The sequence below is a fragment of the Taeniopygia guttata genome, chromosome 12 (assembly GCF_048771995.1).
Source record: "Taeniopygia guttata chromosome 12, bTaeGut7.mat, whole genome shotgun sequence".
Lineage (NCBI taxonomy): Eukaryota > Metazoa > Chordata > Aves > Passeriformes > Estrildidae > Taeniopygia > Taeniopygia guttata.
In genome coordinates, this window is record NC_133037.1 from 20,089,125 (window position 1) to 20,104,670 (window position 15,546).

Here is a 15,546-nt window from a genome sequence, read left to right on the forward strand (position 1 = left end):
ACTAATTAGTCCTACAGTTATATAAAATACATTAATAACCTTTAAATGATCATGCATTCAACCTGCAACATCACTTCTAAGTAAATACTGCTCAATTCCTTTTTCTTTACTTGGAGTAAAAGTGAGAGAAGTAAGGATTTTTAGAAGAAAGCTCTTCAATTGGTGTTTATTATTTCATGCAGTTCAAGGGGGCTGGAACGGTTTTAAGCTATCAATTCCTCCAGCAGAGAACTGCAGTCATATAGAGGTGTGTATTTCAGAGACAGACACTGGACCCAGTTTCCTGGCTGCATGCGTGCACGGTCTCACACACAGAACACCACGACTCTTGCAGCATGCAAGGTTCCCAAGACATCACAGCACATGCATCACTATCAAAGTATCATAATTTATACAGTCTAGCTTCTGGTAAGTGCATCAACTGTAGTTATTAAAGAACTAGCTTTTAGTAAAAAATAATAATAAAAAAGCAAAGAACATCCCATGCCATAAAGGAAATACTGATAAACAAAAATGGGATAGTTACTACTACTGTGATCTTTGCCTAGACATAGTCGTTTCAAGGTGGACCCTACAAGGTAAATACAAGACACACAGAATTAGGTAAGACTAAACACAGCAAATCAGACGGACAAGCTTCTGTACTTTTAAGCAATCAAAAAGTAGTTATTATGCAAGAAAGGACAGACAAAGTCAGCAGTTCAGGTGAGTAAAGGAAGCCTAAATAACTGGACAGCTCAAACCTTTCTTAATGTGCAGCCATTCAAAAGCTTTGGGAAGTACCACAGCATGCCAAAAGCAAGGGCTAGTGACTTAAAGATGCATTTGGGTTTTTTGGTTGGTTGGTTTTTAAAATTTTTTTAAACTGATTTTCTTTTTCTGTTTTTTTTCCCCAAATTGCCTTGGCTTCCTAATAGAAGGTTTTGATTTGTTTCCTATTAATGCAGGAAATAATGTCAATTTAGTTTGTGATTGGAGGCCAAAAATGCTTTCAGGAACAAGTCAAGCTAGTCTGGCTGCAAAGACAAACCATATAACAACCCTAAAAATCTTGTTTTACAAGTCCAAAAAGATACATTGTTCTGCAGGTCTGAGGCCAATTGTTTCCAAATAGTTTATTTGTAGGATTTGTGTCTAAATGTGAGACTCTGAACTTCAATTGAATGGAACTGTGAATGAGTTTCCCTTATGTCTTGTCCAAGTGCAGAAAATAATCCGTCAGGGTAGTTGAGTTTTAATTTAACTAAACTAGTTGGTTTTTAAAATTATTGTCTCGTTCCATCATTCATCACGATTTTACAGTCTGTTGATAGATAGCAGAGTGCTAGAAGTGTGCCGAGACCCCGACTCGACTGTCAGATCTTGCCAGACATTGGCACTGTTGCTATTTGGGTGCCAGAATTTCCTGAAAGGTATTTTGGACTTGATAAGAAGAATATTGTTATGGGATGGGGGGGATGAGTGTCTGACATGGGCTATGATGGGTTCATTGGGAAGAAGCACTTGAAACCATGAGCAAAATCAGACTGGGGCAAAAAAAGTAAGATAGAGGATGATGTGCTTTTTCTCTAGAGTCAACAGTGGTGTAACATTTTGTTACTGTGCCAGAAATGCAGCTTTAAACTCAGATATTGCAGGTCCAGGCTGACACAGGCCCTGAATGAGTCCTCAGAGGAGAAGGAGGCGATTTCAGTCAGAGACTGAAGAAGAAAGGAAGAGAAAGTAAAGAAACGAGGGAAGGAGGAAGTAAGGGAGAAGAGATGTTTGTGCTTCCATATGGGTGGCATGAGGAACAGAGGACTGCTTTGAAAGAATTTCTTATTATTTCATATAGTTCATATGGATTTCTACCCTGAGAAAATCAGAAGAACATGACTACAACAACACAAGCATGACCAAGTTCAGGTCTCATCTCAAAGCCCAGATAGCAAACACAGTCACATTCACAACTCAACCATCTGTCTTGTATTCTTAAATGTTTTACCTTCTTTTCCCTCAGATATACCTTACCTTGCTTATCCCAAAGTTAGCTATCAATTCCCACAATGGATACAAGTCCCCAGGAAGGCAGTGGCCACGGCAGCAATCCTAGAGGCTATTTCCTGCTATTTCCTGCAGCAACAGGCACTTCTTAGCACAATAAGAATGCACATTAAAAGCACCTGCCTGCGAGAAATAAAAGCAGGCCTGCTTGAATGTGTGTAAAAACACCTTCATTGCCAGCTCCTCTGCTTCCTGCACACCCAGGCACAGGTTTCCCAGCACCTCAGGTGACAAATCTGACCCAGGGAAGTGGCAGAAGCAACAATATTCAACACACTCATGATACATCTGCATGAGGGGCTCCAGCTCTGAGGAAAATATCACAGGAGAGTCAGGCACCGAGAAGAGAGCTGCTCTTTCCAGCAGCATCACTCCAGTGTGGGGCTTGGGAGATGGGAAATATTCCCTAAGTGGTGAGGCTGCCTCAAGCAGGGACCGACAGTTATCAGCCACGGCTGGTTATGAACTCAAATTCAATTAAAAATTCACTTTGTAGATCTAATTCACCCGATAAATTGTATTACTGCTAAAATTAACATGTTTAAGAACAGTAAAGTAGATGAATTGTAATTAAGATTTAATCTAAGATTGTGAAAGTTCAGCAGAGCATTTTACCTCCAATTCCAGATCTCTTATCTGAGAAATTAAATAGCAATTATATCATACAGAACAGAAAAAATCCACTGTCCCATATTTGCACTAACAGCTGCCATAAAGCTGGAAAGCTACAAAAAAATGGAAATGGCAATAAACTGCTTGACCATTTCCATAATTGCATATGCACATACAGTACATTAATTGCTACAAACCTGGCAAAAATTGCATTACACAACATTCCAAGCCTAAGCCAAATGGAGCTTTGAAAATTCCACTCATGATCGGTGAAAACCCTTCCCTAGGGCACCCCTGCAGTTTAACCCAGGAAAGGAACTCAGGATAAAATTATGCCAAAGCCCATAAAAAATATTTTATTTCATGAAACATACAAAGGTGAAGTCAATATTGGACACGGGCAACAGATCAAAATGTCCTGCAGAACACTGTGAAAGTGTTCAAGTCCTATGGATCTTGTAACCAGAGCAAGATCCTTGTGATACTGTTTTTAATCCATCTGAACATTTATTTTTAATGTTGTCGCCAACTTTTCTGCCAGTGCAGCAGGTCTCCTGCTGGCATATGCCACACCTTGCCAAAGGGCTTGTTTTCCTTAACCAAACATACAGATTCAGAGCACTTCTGAAAATGCAGCACAGTGTTTCCCAGCAGCTTTCAAACAAAAAAATACCAGATAAACCTGTCTGGAGGTGCCATTGAGCTGCTGGCACTGGACAGCTGTGTCCCAGCCTTTTACAACTGCACAGAGGATGGATTCCCACCTGTAATGGTTTGGGTTGGAAGGGACTTTAAAGCCCATCCAGTTCCATCCCCTGCCATGGGCATGGACACCTTCCACTATCCTAAGTGCTCCAAGCCCCATTCAGCCTGTCCCGGGACACTTCCAGGGATGGGGTATGAATGCAAACACACTTAGAACCTAATGGAAATGCTTGGCTTTGCCTGCCTGCTGGGTCCACTGACGTCCCTTCCAGAGGGAAAGGAGCATGAGCCAGCTGGTACTGCCAACATTATCACCTTCAACTAATAGAATCAAAGGATGGTTCATGATGGAAGACCTTAAAAGACCATCTTGTTCCAAACCCCTGCCATAGGCAGGGACACCTTCCACTAGACCAGGCTGCTCCAAGCTCCATCCAACCCGGCCCTCCTCAAGCACTGCTCTTCTTGAGGTTCCAGACACAATTGCTCTGGATCCCAGCTCCACAGAACATCCTGCCTTCCATTCTGCCAGCCGCTGTCCCAACCCCAGCCCCCCTGGGGAAGGACAGGAATGCACACAGCCCCAGTCCTGCACTCACACACACATCCCACCTGCTGCACTCACAGGAAACCAAGCTGGAATAGCCTCCTGCCCCACCCAACCTGCCCACAGCTCAGCCATGGGGACCTGCCAGGCTCCTCAGGCGAGAGGCACCTCAGGTGAGAGGCTCCCCTGGCAGCCAAGCCGTGCTCTCAGGACTGGGACCCTCAGGGGTGCCCTAGGTTTGCAGTGTCAAGATAAATGCCTGAACTGCACCCGTCTCCTGGTGTGACTCAGGGATGGGAGAGGCCAAACCTCCCCCAGCACTCACCCAGAACCCGAGAGAGCACATGGGCTGAGAACAGAAAGCAATTAGTCATGCTTAGTCATTTAAGCATGAGGAAACTTCACGATTCAAAGGATTTACATATTCCTTTGGTTTCATTCACAACATCCATGCACCCAAACATTTTTAATACACTCATTTTTAATTGCCATCTCCCAGACTTTTTGCATCCTACTGAATAGTAATTCCATGGAAGATTAAAGAAACATCTTCTGGGAATTACATGTGCAGAAGAAGAAATTACTGTGGCTATTATAACACCAAACCGGAATATTTGGGAGCTGAGAATTCTCCTCAGGTTCTCATAAAAAAAATCCCTAAATGCAAAATTGTCTCATGACTTCACCAGTCATTAAAAGCTTACATGGTAATAAATTCTGTAAACGTCAGTCACCTGAGTGTTTGTGCTTTCAGGGAGCTCAAACAAGAAAAAATTTCTAGATTATTTCTTAAAATACTGTTTATTCATAAAATTAGGAGGAGTGTATTGGAGTGGTCTTGTGCCTTTGACCTGACCCACTTAGATAGTAATGAACAGAGCAGAACTCCAAGGGGAGATCTGATACTATTATAAACCCACAGTTACTTAACCAAACACTTTCTCAAAAACGTTATCAGCCCTTCTAAGGTTATATGTAAGTGGCCTATAGTACCTGTTCAGCACAACATATCTTTATTGTACAAGCAAAATCTGTTTGCCTAAAAAGCAGCATCTACAATTGGGTAAAAAAGTCTTAATTTTTTCATTAAATAGCTTGATATCATTTGGTGGAATTGCCAATTACTTTAGAAGTCAGACAAATAGGGTACAAATAGAAGGTGCACAGTTATTTGAGACAAAATTCCTGGATCCTAGCAATCCATTTCCAAGTATCATCTGAATATCTGATATTGCTTTTTACTTATTTATGCTTTGATGAACTGCTAATTGACTTCATCTCTGAGGTCACATAAGGTCATAAGAAAATAAACTGAGTCAAGTGCTTCAGCCAGATCAGCTTACACAAAAAGTTGATGGGACTCTCCCTTAGAGTAACCAGATCTTCCTGTGCCTTATGACTCCATAAAAAAAATTGCTCACTTAAACTAATTGAAATGACTGCATGGGGGGAAAAGCCCACCTGGGACAGAGATTTGGAAAGAACTAGCTGGAGCACTGTTGTCTCAGCATTTACACATGCAAAGAGCGGGGAAAAAAAATTAAAGAAAATAGAGTGGATATAAACAGTACTGTATATCGAGTTAATACAGCCCTTGTATGGAAGTTATACCCTCCAGTGACCTTCTAGAATTGTATCAGCTTGCTACATGCATGTCTTCAGAGTCCAAACATGTGTGAAAGAGACCATTCGTCTACAGAAGGATGGATTTCGTTTTGTTGTCGCTGGAACCGGGACAGCAGACATGTATATTTGCCACATTGCAAATAAAATTACTTCAACAGAACATAAAGTACAAAAGCTTTGGTACCTCCAGGGTAATATTTTACCATCAGGCTATATATAATAAATGATGAGATCTTCCACACATGCTTTTGGTGCCCAGGCATGAGCCAAAAGCAGTGCAAAAAAAGCTTTCACATGAAAAATTAATATAAATAAGGTGTGTTCATGATGATTACTTAAAAGAAAGAGAAAAAGAAAGAAAAGATGGCTGAGAAAAAGGGGCATCCTGCCAAACATATTAGAGATATAAACCATGGAATTGGGAAAAGGGGGTAAAAGAAAGATGGACTGTGATAAAATACAAAAGAACAAATACAAACAGATGGACAAAGACACAGGTCCACTGAGGAATCTGGTACGAGGTTTGCTACTAGATTTATAGGTCACTCTCTCAGACGTTTGGTGGAAAACCGTCCAGCCTGTAAATGAATATAAAGGGAAGAAAACAAAGACACTTATAAAGTACAAGTAGCTGTGATCAGATGTCCTAAACCATCAGTCAAATCAGCTTTGTTAGTTAAATCTCCACATCTCCCCCTTAACTTTGCCAAAGAGGAGCAAGTTCACTGACCATACACAAAGGATGCAATAACAGCAGAAGAGGACAAATAGATATTTTGTAGATTAGTTTGGCAGGATGTGCAATGAGAGGAAGGTATTTTAATCATCATTGGAATTTCCCATATGCATGACAACAAGATCAGTCAAAGCCTACAACAGGGGCAATACACAGAGGTCTCAGAACTGGGGTCATGGGAGCACAGTCCTGTGGCTGGGACTCCAAAATTATGCACAAAGTGAACCCCTCATAGAAAGGAAACATAACTTGATCCCCTGTGTTTGGTTTTCTTTTAATTTCATTTTTATTTTCTCTCATGCCCAAGACGGTTTGGTAGTTTATAATGAGGAACTTGGGGGTCTACTGGAATCAAGGGGCTAAAAAAAAGAAACAAAGCAAACACTCTCCTAGGCTTTTCTATCTTATTTGTTTTCCATTCATTTTTTCTCAGGAATCTGTAAGGCAGACTCTAGAGAAGGTATTAGGTTAAAGCCACTGCTGGCAAAACTGAAAGGTATTTATTTCCTAAGAATTAGGGATGTCTTGGGGCACGCCTTCTCAAGTGCTGGTAACACTCAGCAAGATACTTAAATTTTGCTCTGCTGGCAATACCACAATGCTCTTTTTAAAGATAAGCCAGTAATTTGGACTTGCCAAAGGTTCACATTCCTCCATCACTCCTAAAAAGTTCAAGCCTAAGGGAAGGGAACTAATTTTAGCACGTGCTGGAAGAGACACGAAACAGGCGTCAGGAAGAATCACCTTGGCCAGAGCCTGTGCTGGCGTCGGCTGCGTCGGGGCCCAGGCCAGAGCAGATGTCAGACGACAGAGAGGCTTTGACAGAGCAGGGCTGCTGGGTCTGCACAGCCTTGCCAAAGGCGGGGGCTGCGCCGGGAGGCACTGCGGCGGCTGCGGGGAAGCCCGGCTGCGAATTACTGCTTTCTTTGTGGGGCAAGTCTTTAGAGTCTGAAAGGTTACCTGAAAGAGCAAACAAACACAACACATGCAATGGCAAAAGCTAGGAAAACTCTGAATAAAAAATCCCTGCCTAAAAATAATCCGTATCTTGACCCCAAGAGGAACAACCGTTCACCATTCCGAAGTACTGGATGGAGCATAGACTATGGGGAAGCCTGCACCAGAAAATAATACACACCTCCTATCACTAATCCTGTTTCTCCAAGAAGCTCCTGGAGCAGGTTTGATTTTTACAGTTTCTCCTCTGTGTTTTCAGACACCTCAGAAGGAGCACTGCTGGAATAAAGAGAGCTGCTGGGGTGCTGAGGAAGAGGTTGAAGACACAGAATGATGAAGCAAGACACAGAAGTCTGCTTTCCCACACCAAGGGTGAAATCAAGACAATGGGGAATAATAAAAAGTTTCAGCAAACACACAAGGAACTTTTTATTAATAGCTATTTGAGTATAATTGTCATTGCCACTGTTAGATACTTCTACTGATAAATTCATGTAACACATGATTGCAAAGGTATTTTGGTTTTTAAGCCTCTTTACCTGAGAAATTTGCATAGACAAAAGTACATATAGAGACATTTATCTAGATATCTACAGATAAGTATCAATATATAACTATCTGGATAGATATAGAAGTACAGAGAGTATCAAACACTGCTTCCATCCCTGTGGGCAAGAACACTTAGTCTCAAGATGGGCCACAGAACTTACTGCCTCTGAATGCATTTATTTTTCCCAACTCAGCTGAAATCCCTAGCTAAAAGCAAAATCCTCCTCAACATCCTGTCAATAAAGATTGATACAACAAAATTCCAAGGGGCCCTATAATGTGGTAATACTGAAAACAAGAGCCAACAGGTGTGAAATAAAGGGTGAATGCTGGAAATGCTGCTGCTCCCCCAAATAACAGCACAAACTAAGGTGAAGAAAAATTATGCATATTCTGTTCTACATTTTGCTGAAGAAATAGGTACTGGGGTTTATTGATATTTCCCCAGGTAAATTATATTTTAGTACTTTTCCAAGAGATAAAAACTCAAGACTGTATTGCTGTGTGAAAATCTCACACTACTTCAGATGGTCAAAGCATCCACCACAGTTTTGTAAATGCTTTTACCTCTCATCCTTCAGGGGAGCAAATGCAATCCCATCTTTTATATATGGTATCTTGGAGGAAAAAGGAAGTAACAACAAGATACAGTACCTAATCAATACAGCATAACAGCACCTAAGAAGTGAATACAAACGTTAGTAAATTGCATTTGAAGAATGGAGGAGATGTAACCAGGCTGTTTTCCAAATTAAAGTGGAATGTTATTCCTCTGTAGGCAATGCAGAGCAGGTAGGTGTATGGCTTGCCACCAGGACTTGGGACAAGCCTGTCCAAAAGCATGCTAGCTCAAAACCAACAAAAATTCCATCCTTTCCAGCAGTCCCAGACATCACACAGCACAGCCACAACCGACACAAGCAACAGGTGAAGGGAAGCACCTAGTGTACCTACTTGTGCTTGATGTTCCACTCCTGAGCTGCTGGACCAGAGGGTTTAAGAGTTTTCCAGCTTTCAATTTGTTTTTGCTGGTTCTTCGGCGCCTGCTGCTTGGTGGGGCAGAGTGAAGGAAGCCCAGGTTGGGAGGAAGGGGTTTCCCCAGGCGAATATACAGTGCCTCTATCTCGTTCTTCTGCTGCGTCTGCAGCTCAGCAATCTCTTTCATATGCCTAAAAAGATAAAAGGACTCTGCTAGCAATATATTCAATAAAGCACCATATCCTGGCAGCATAATGAATTGTAAAAGAAACAAAACAGTTCTTGGTTATAAAACAATCAGCTGCTCATCATAAGTATGCAAAGCTACAACAATCTATCTGTGGTAACTCCCCATCCCTGGAAGGGGGAGTCTCTGGCTCCAAGGCCAGGTTGGATGGGGCTCGGAGCAACCTTATATAATAGAAGGTGTCCCTGCCCATGGCAGTGGTTGGAATGAGATGATCTTTAAGGTGCTTTCCAACCCAAAATGTTCTGCGATTCTGTGAGTTATTCTTCCAACTGGAACTGGCAGATAAGGTGATGAAAAGCAGGAAGGAGGAGGGGGAAGGTCCTGGCAATGCCTGATTTGCCCAGAATCAGTTTACTCCTTACAGTTCTGCTCATCCTAAGTTGAGCTGCTGCTAAGGTATGGTAACACAAGCTTCCCTCGCATCACTTGCAACTCAACATACTTTTCTCTCAGGTTCTGCAATTCTTTCTTCATATCAGCATCTTCAAACTCCGAGTCATTGTCACTGCTCATGTAGGACGACTGTGAGTGGAAGGACGTGATGTTGATGGTAGGAATCTTTGCACCTTGCCCGTTGGGCGACTCTGGGCCAGGGGAGCCACCTTTGGCAGACCTCTGCAGGAAAGCAGCTGCTTTTTTGATTAAGTCTGTGGCTGTGCTGCTGCTAGGGGGGGAGAGCTGTGCAGCTGCAGCAGCCGCCAGCTGCCGTGGGAAGGGCTCATCGGCAGAGTCGCTCGAGGCCTGGTCACACAGGACGTCCACAGAAGAGGCCGTCTGGACCCTGCGGACAGCAGCCTTCATGTCCGGGCTGGAGGGCAGCTTGTCCAGGTACACGTCTGGGGGCGCCGAGAACCTCAAGCACTGCGGTGCTGCTAAAGTTAATTCATCCTGCGTGCTGATGACTGAAAACCTGCCAATGGTTTTGGCTGGTGTGCCACTCTCCTGAGCCTCAGCCTGTTTTTCATAGGAACCAGAGCTTGCAGAGCCATCCCTGTGGAAGTTACTCATCGCCCCATCTGCTGTCGCTCGCCGCATTACACTCTCTGCATGTGTGGGCAAAGTCATCCTCTCTGCCTCCTCGCTCCTCTGGAAAGTCTCCGTCTGTGGAGCTGTGCCTGATGATGGAGGTGCAACCTGGAAAAAATAAGAGAGTTTAACAAAAGGAACTGTAACAATCAAGCAGAAAACCACTCCTAGTTCTGGTTACCTGAAGGAGGCCTTTAGCTGGAGCAGCAGGAGCTGAAGCGATGCTTGTGGCTGGACCTGATTTAAAGTTGGGAAAGAATATTTATGTCTGGACTACTTTAAGATAATAAAAGACAATGTTTTATTGTGATAAACTGAAGTGTACCACTGAGGAATAATTTAAAAGCCCAACCTTTGTAATACAGGATTGAAAATGCAGGAGGCGATAGCAATGACAATATAAAATACCTGCAAGTTGGCAGATCTAGTTATTTCACTAATTCAAATAATAATAGTCATGTGGAATTTCATTACTCAGTTAAAAATGTTTAAGGAATAAAACAGAAGAATAACGAAACCTGCACAGTACATTAGGCCTAAACGATTCTGGTGTCCTTGGTGTCTCAGAGACACAGGGCTGCTGGGCATGGACGGGCTGCTGCCCCACTCCTGCCACTGACACCCAGCAGGGATGGCTGGAGGAGCATTACCTGTTCTGCCTGCTGACCCACCTCTTGGCTCTGAGGGATGAGCAGTCACACCAGTGACTTCCGGCTTGTTCAACTTTCAGTAAAAGGAAAAAAAGAAACACAATTTCAGTCTCACTCAAAAAGCAGAATGTGTTCTTCTCTCACTTCCCCTTGCTGCCCTGGGACTATCAGTGAATACTGAATTATTTCACACTGCCTTTGGAGGTGGCCTTCAAGTCTTGCCTCCAACTCCCCCATTTTTCCTCCTTCCTAGGAGGAAGAAATGAAGCAGTGGCAGCATCGCAGTTGGAACTGCAGCCCAAGCTACGGAAACCCAGTACATTATATATACACACATGCTTGGGGCCTTGCTCTGGCTTGCTTTTCCAGCCAGACTGCACATTCCTCATCTGTACGTCTGTCTTCAGAAGTTCTATGTATCTTTCCTTACTGGCACAGATTTTAATAGGACAAATTCCAATTACTAGAGAGACATAGCACCTTCCACAGAGAGAGAATTTGGTTTGCTGTAGACAGTCATTTACCATTAGAAAACAACACGCTCTAAAGAGTCACTCCAGTACAGCTGCTTTCCTATACCACACAGAACCTCTCAAGCAGCTGGTAAGAGTCCCTCCAGCTGATGCTACACAGAACAGGCTCAGCCCTGCCAGTGGGGATGGAGTTGCCTCCAGAAATGCTACTTTTGAGTAAGATATAGAATCACAGAATGGTTTAGATTGAAAAAAACTTCAACACTCATCCCATTCCCTCCCCTGCCATGTACAGGAATACTTTCCATTAATCCCAGGTTGCTCCAAGCCCCATCCAACCTGGCCTTGGGCACTGCTAGGAATGGGACAGCCACAGCTTCTCTGGGTAACCTGTGCCAGGGCCTGGAATAGACACTGATCTAGCACAACGTGCAGCAAATCTGATGATTTCATAAACTTGGAATTTTAGCTGAAAAAAACCTAACATGGGGACTCAACTGAGACAGAATATCCACTGCCCCAGGCTGCCTATTACCTCTTTCTTTGGAGGCTTCTGTGGCAGTCTTGCTCTACCAAGCTCAGGAGAAGACAAAAGAAACTATTACAGGAAACAGAAGAAACTCCTGCCAATGGAATGTCTGTCTTTGGCTGCAGCATGTGGACAAGGCAAAGGTATTTGAAGTGTTTGCTTTATCCAGGCTGACTTCGAAGGCAGTAATTGCAATCATTCGTTTATACTTAAAATCGAAGCAAAATCGCCTTCATTAGAACTAGAATGACTATACCACACATGTGTTTTACATTCTTAAACTACAAAGAAATTGACACATTTCTGCCTGCTTTGGACAGGACACAAGAGGAGATGAATTAAAGTATTATACAACTTCTAAACCCAAAAGGAAAATCTGGTTTTCACTAACTAGCATTTCTGAAAAATGAGTTGGGATGCATCTAACAAGAAAAATTTAAGTGAGCTTTCACACTGGAAAGCAGTCAGCAGGCAAAGGTAACGCACCCTGGAGCAGAGATAGGAAATGTTTAAGAAAGCAAAAGATCTACATCTGTCCTACCGCAGGAGAGTGAGTCCTGAGCTCTGCCATGGGGCCAGCCCCACAGACTGGCTTTAAGGGGATGAAAGGCAGAGCCAGGGGGGAAGTGACCAGAGGTGGGCAAGCCAAGACCTCAAAGGGTATGAGGGGCACCAGCGGCTCAGCAGCAGCTTTCACCTCCTGGCCGGTGTCCGGGATGCTATAGCCTTGTTCTCTCCCATCCAGCGCTGGGGCAGGAGCTTGTTCTTCGGGAAAAGGGGATAAGGTAAATTCACCGTCACCCTGTTCGGGTGGCACAGAGGTGTCTGGCGTCCCTGCTGATGCTGAAGAAGTTGGAACATATTCCTGGTACAGCAAATTGCGAAGCTTCTCATCAAGGCTTTTAATCGTGTTGTCCACGAAGTCCACCCTGGGGGGGCCCTCGCCATCAGACTCAGCGGTGCCGGGGGGGTTCTGCTGCTGGAGCAGGCTGAGCCCCGCCCCGGCCATCCCCGTGCCGCCCTGCGCCATCGGCAGCTGCTGGGACGCGGCCAGCGGCATCTGAGTGGGGCTCTGGAGCTGGGACCCCGCCAGGCCCAGCGCGTCGGGGCCGGCGGCCGCAGGGAAGGACTGGAGGCCGAGGAGCGCTGCGCTGGGCTGGCCGCCCTCCAGCAGGTGCGGCCCCTGCGGCGCCGGCTGCCGCTCCAGCACCGCGGCGTCCGCGAGCGCGGGCAGCGGCCCCGGAGCCGCCGGCGCGGCCGCGGGCGGCCCCACGCTGCAGCAGGCAACCTCCACGTCGGGCACGCACGCCGGCTCCTCCGCCTGCGGCTGCAGCTGCGGGGCCAGGGCCTCGGGGGGCTCCTCCAGCCCCGAGGCTCGGGGGGCTGGGGGGCTGGGCTGGGGGTACTCCAGCTGAGCCCTGCCGGCCATCACGGGCTCTGCGATGCTCGGGCCAGATGCCAGCGGGGCTGGAGCTGGGAATTCTGGCTGGCTCGCTATGCTGGCGGGAACTGCTGCAACAGGAGCTGGTGCCAAGGACAGGGTGGCTCCAAGGGGGCTGTCACTGACCCCTGTGTGCAGGGGAAGCTGCTGGCCAGCCCCGAGCCCAGGGGCCTCTGTCACTGCAGAGCTCACTGGCTGGTCATCTGACTGCTCCAGGTCTAGAGAGAAGACAAGCAAAAGATCAACCTTCAAAGGAAAGGAAATTGTTGCCCAGCCCCCTGGTCAGCTGCAGGGAAAACCCATTAGCAATTCCCACCAGCAAATAGCTGTTACATACATCCAACAAGAATTTTCAGATTATGCAAAAAATATTTCACTGAAAAGACACTATAGTGATGAGAATTTCAGCTACACCATAGCATAAGGTATAGCTAAAATACTGACACTTTACTGAAACTCAGATAAAGATTCCCAATTTGGTTCAACACCAGGATCATATGTAAATGCACAGCTTAACAAAATTAATCATTTTCTTCCTCTTACTAAATCAAGTGAAAGCATCACAACCAAGTGAGGTGAGGACAGAAGAAAGACAACACAGCAGCTCTGGAGAAGACATTTTCTGTAGAGTTTAGAGATACCTGGCCCTTCTGTCTGCTGGGCACTGGGAGGCACTGGGGGAGAAAACTCAGGGGCATCTGTAGTAGGGTTTTCCACCACTGGACATATAATAAACCACCTTTTTCCAGTATGCAAAACTAGGGAAGAAAAGAAAATAACAAGTCAACACATGAATTTCCATTGTCTCCAGATCATGACTTTGTCTTAATTTCACAGAATGGTTTGGGTTGGAAGAGACCAAAAGGCCATCTAGTTCCAACTCCTTGTTATGAGTAGGGACACCTTCCACTCGAAATTCAAAGGCACTCTTACCGTTTTGCTGATACACAGGTGTCTTCATTTGAGACTGACGTTTCTCCTGTTAAAGAAACAACAGAAGAAATAGCTGGATCAGTGCAAGAGGACCAGCGTCCCACTGATATTGTAAGGTTTAACACAGCAAGAGCATTATTTTTCTAGTTAAGAAACCTTATTATTTTTTTTATCACAAGATGCAAAAGTAATTTAAGTATCTGGCTGTTAAGAAAAAGGAATCAAACTAGCAATCTGTATTTAGTGTTTCTTACCTCGCTTATTTCCAGCCTATCTGCATCTTGCTGGGGACTTGTTCCCTGGTCAGAACTTCGCTCTCCTTCTGTATCCTCACTGAGCATATCTTCTGCTTTATCAATGATATCCTTCATTTGCTCAATAAAAGTCTCTTTTTCACTTTGCAAGATGAATTCATTCTCCACCTAGAAAGCCACATCAAGAAACAGGGGAAAACAGACATTTTTTTCTTAATGCCTCATTCCACAGCTGCCAGACAGCTCAGGCAACAAGCACACATGAGGAGCTTCCTGAAGCAACTGGGAGCACTGAGAGCCCATGGCAGCCACATCTCACCATGTAAGTAGCAATTTCCTCCGGCGCATCACCATCCAAGTCAAACTTGAACGTCACCATTTTATGGTTATGGGTTTCAAGCTGGCACTCCACCATCTTATCCCCTGTGTTACACACCTGCATGCAGAAATCAACAACCCTTATTCCTGGAAAGCCAAAGGAACCCTAGAGTTACCCTCCAATAGGTTCTACTTGCATTTAATATGGTCAGTTTGGGTCTGCTGGACTTCTCCTGGCGCGAACGAGCACGCGTGGATTTCTTATGCTTCTTTGAAGACTTTCCTTCTTGCTTTCCACTTCCTGTTGCTCCTTCCAAGCTGTCATTCATCTCCTTACCAGAAGCAACATCTGGACTCATGTAGCTTCACAAGGGAGAGGAAGAACAGCCCCAAAATAAAGGCAGAGTCACACACAACAGAGTCATGCATCACATGTAAGCTACAAGAGAGGCTGCAAAAAAGGGCACATTTGCACTTTTTTTTGGCCCAAACTGAGTCAACTAGAAGATACTCAGTGAGTGAAGGGCACTACTCTACACCAGCCACATACTCTGGCTGCAACACCTACCAAGAAATGATCTATTAATCATTCTGGCAGTAACACAGCAAAAGTCCCATTACTCTAGTCCCATCACTCTGAATACATCCCTACATCCCCTAATCCCTTCACTTAAGGGGCCCTGACAGTCCCTCTTTGAACTGCACCTCGTTTTCTAAGGTGCTTTTCTCAACTCCTGTCTTTCTGCCCTCCCAGCAGAAGGGCAAACAGGTTAGGTTTGCTGTAGAGGGAGGAAAAGAGAAGTTCCATACAGCTGTACATACACCAAGGCTAGGATGCTTCATCCAAATTAAGGAATTAAAAGAGCTGCAAGTGCCAGAATGGGCATACTACACACAGAACACTGTCAGCTTCTCCCTA

At 44.7% G+C, this 15,546-nt stretch overlaps 1 protein-coding gene across 18 annotated transcripts in view; it reads right to left on the reverse strand.

Moving 5' to 3' along the window:
* The window catches only part of WNK2 (WNK lysine deficient protein kinase 2), a 96,051-nt gene that overhangs the window by 17,022 nt on the left and 63,483 nt on the right, over positions 1–15,546 (reverse strand). For 12 of the 18 annotated variants that reach the window (XR_012057901.1, XR_012057902.1, XM_030283211.4 and 9 more), the window contains 13 exons: positions 14,825–14,990; positions 14,629–14,745; positions 14,310–14,477; positions 14,056–14,101; positions 13,764–13,880; positions 12,334–13,340; positions 10,701–10,752; positions 10,211–10,266; positions 9,446–10,137; positions 8,730–8,944; positions 7,014–7,229; positions 6,013–6,111; positions 527–571 (listed from right to left, as the gene is read on the reverse strand). Coding sequence is in view for 16 of the 18 variants with exons in the window: in XM_030283211.4 (XP_030139071.2) it covers positions 527–571; positions 6,013–6,111; positions 7,014–7,229; positions 8,730–8,944; positions 9,446–10,137; positions 10,211–10,266; positions 10,701–10,752; positions 12,334–13,340; positions 13,764–13,880; positions 14,056–14,101; positions 14,310–14,477; positions 14,629–14,745; positions 14,825–14,990 (2,996 nt within the window). In the remaining 2 variants the exon portion in view is untranslated. The remainder of the gene's footprint in view (positions 1–526; positions 572–6,012; positions 6,112–7,013; positions 7,230–8,729; positions 8,945–9,445; positions 10,138–10,210; positions 10,267–10,700; positions 10,753–12,333; positions 13,341–13,763; positions 13,881–14,055; positions 14,102–14,309; positions 14,478–14,628; positions 14,746–14,824; positions 14,991–15,546) is intronic. The other 6 variants (XM_072934775.1, XM_072934771.1, XM_072934780.1 and 3 more) reach the window with 5 other exon arrangements.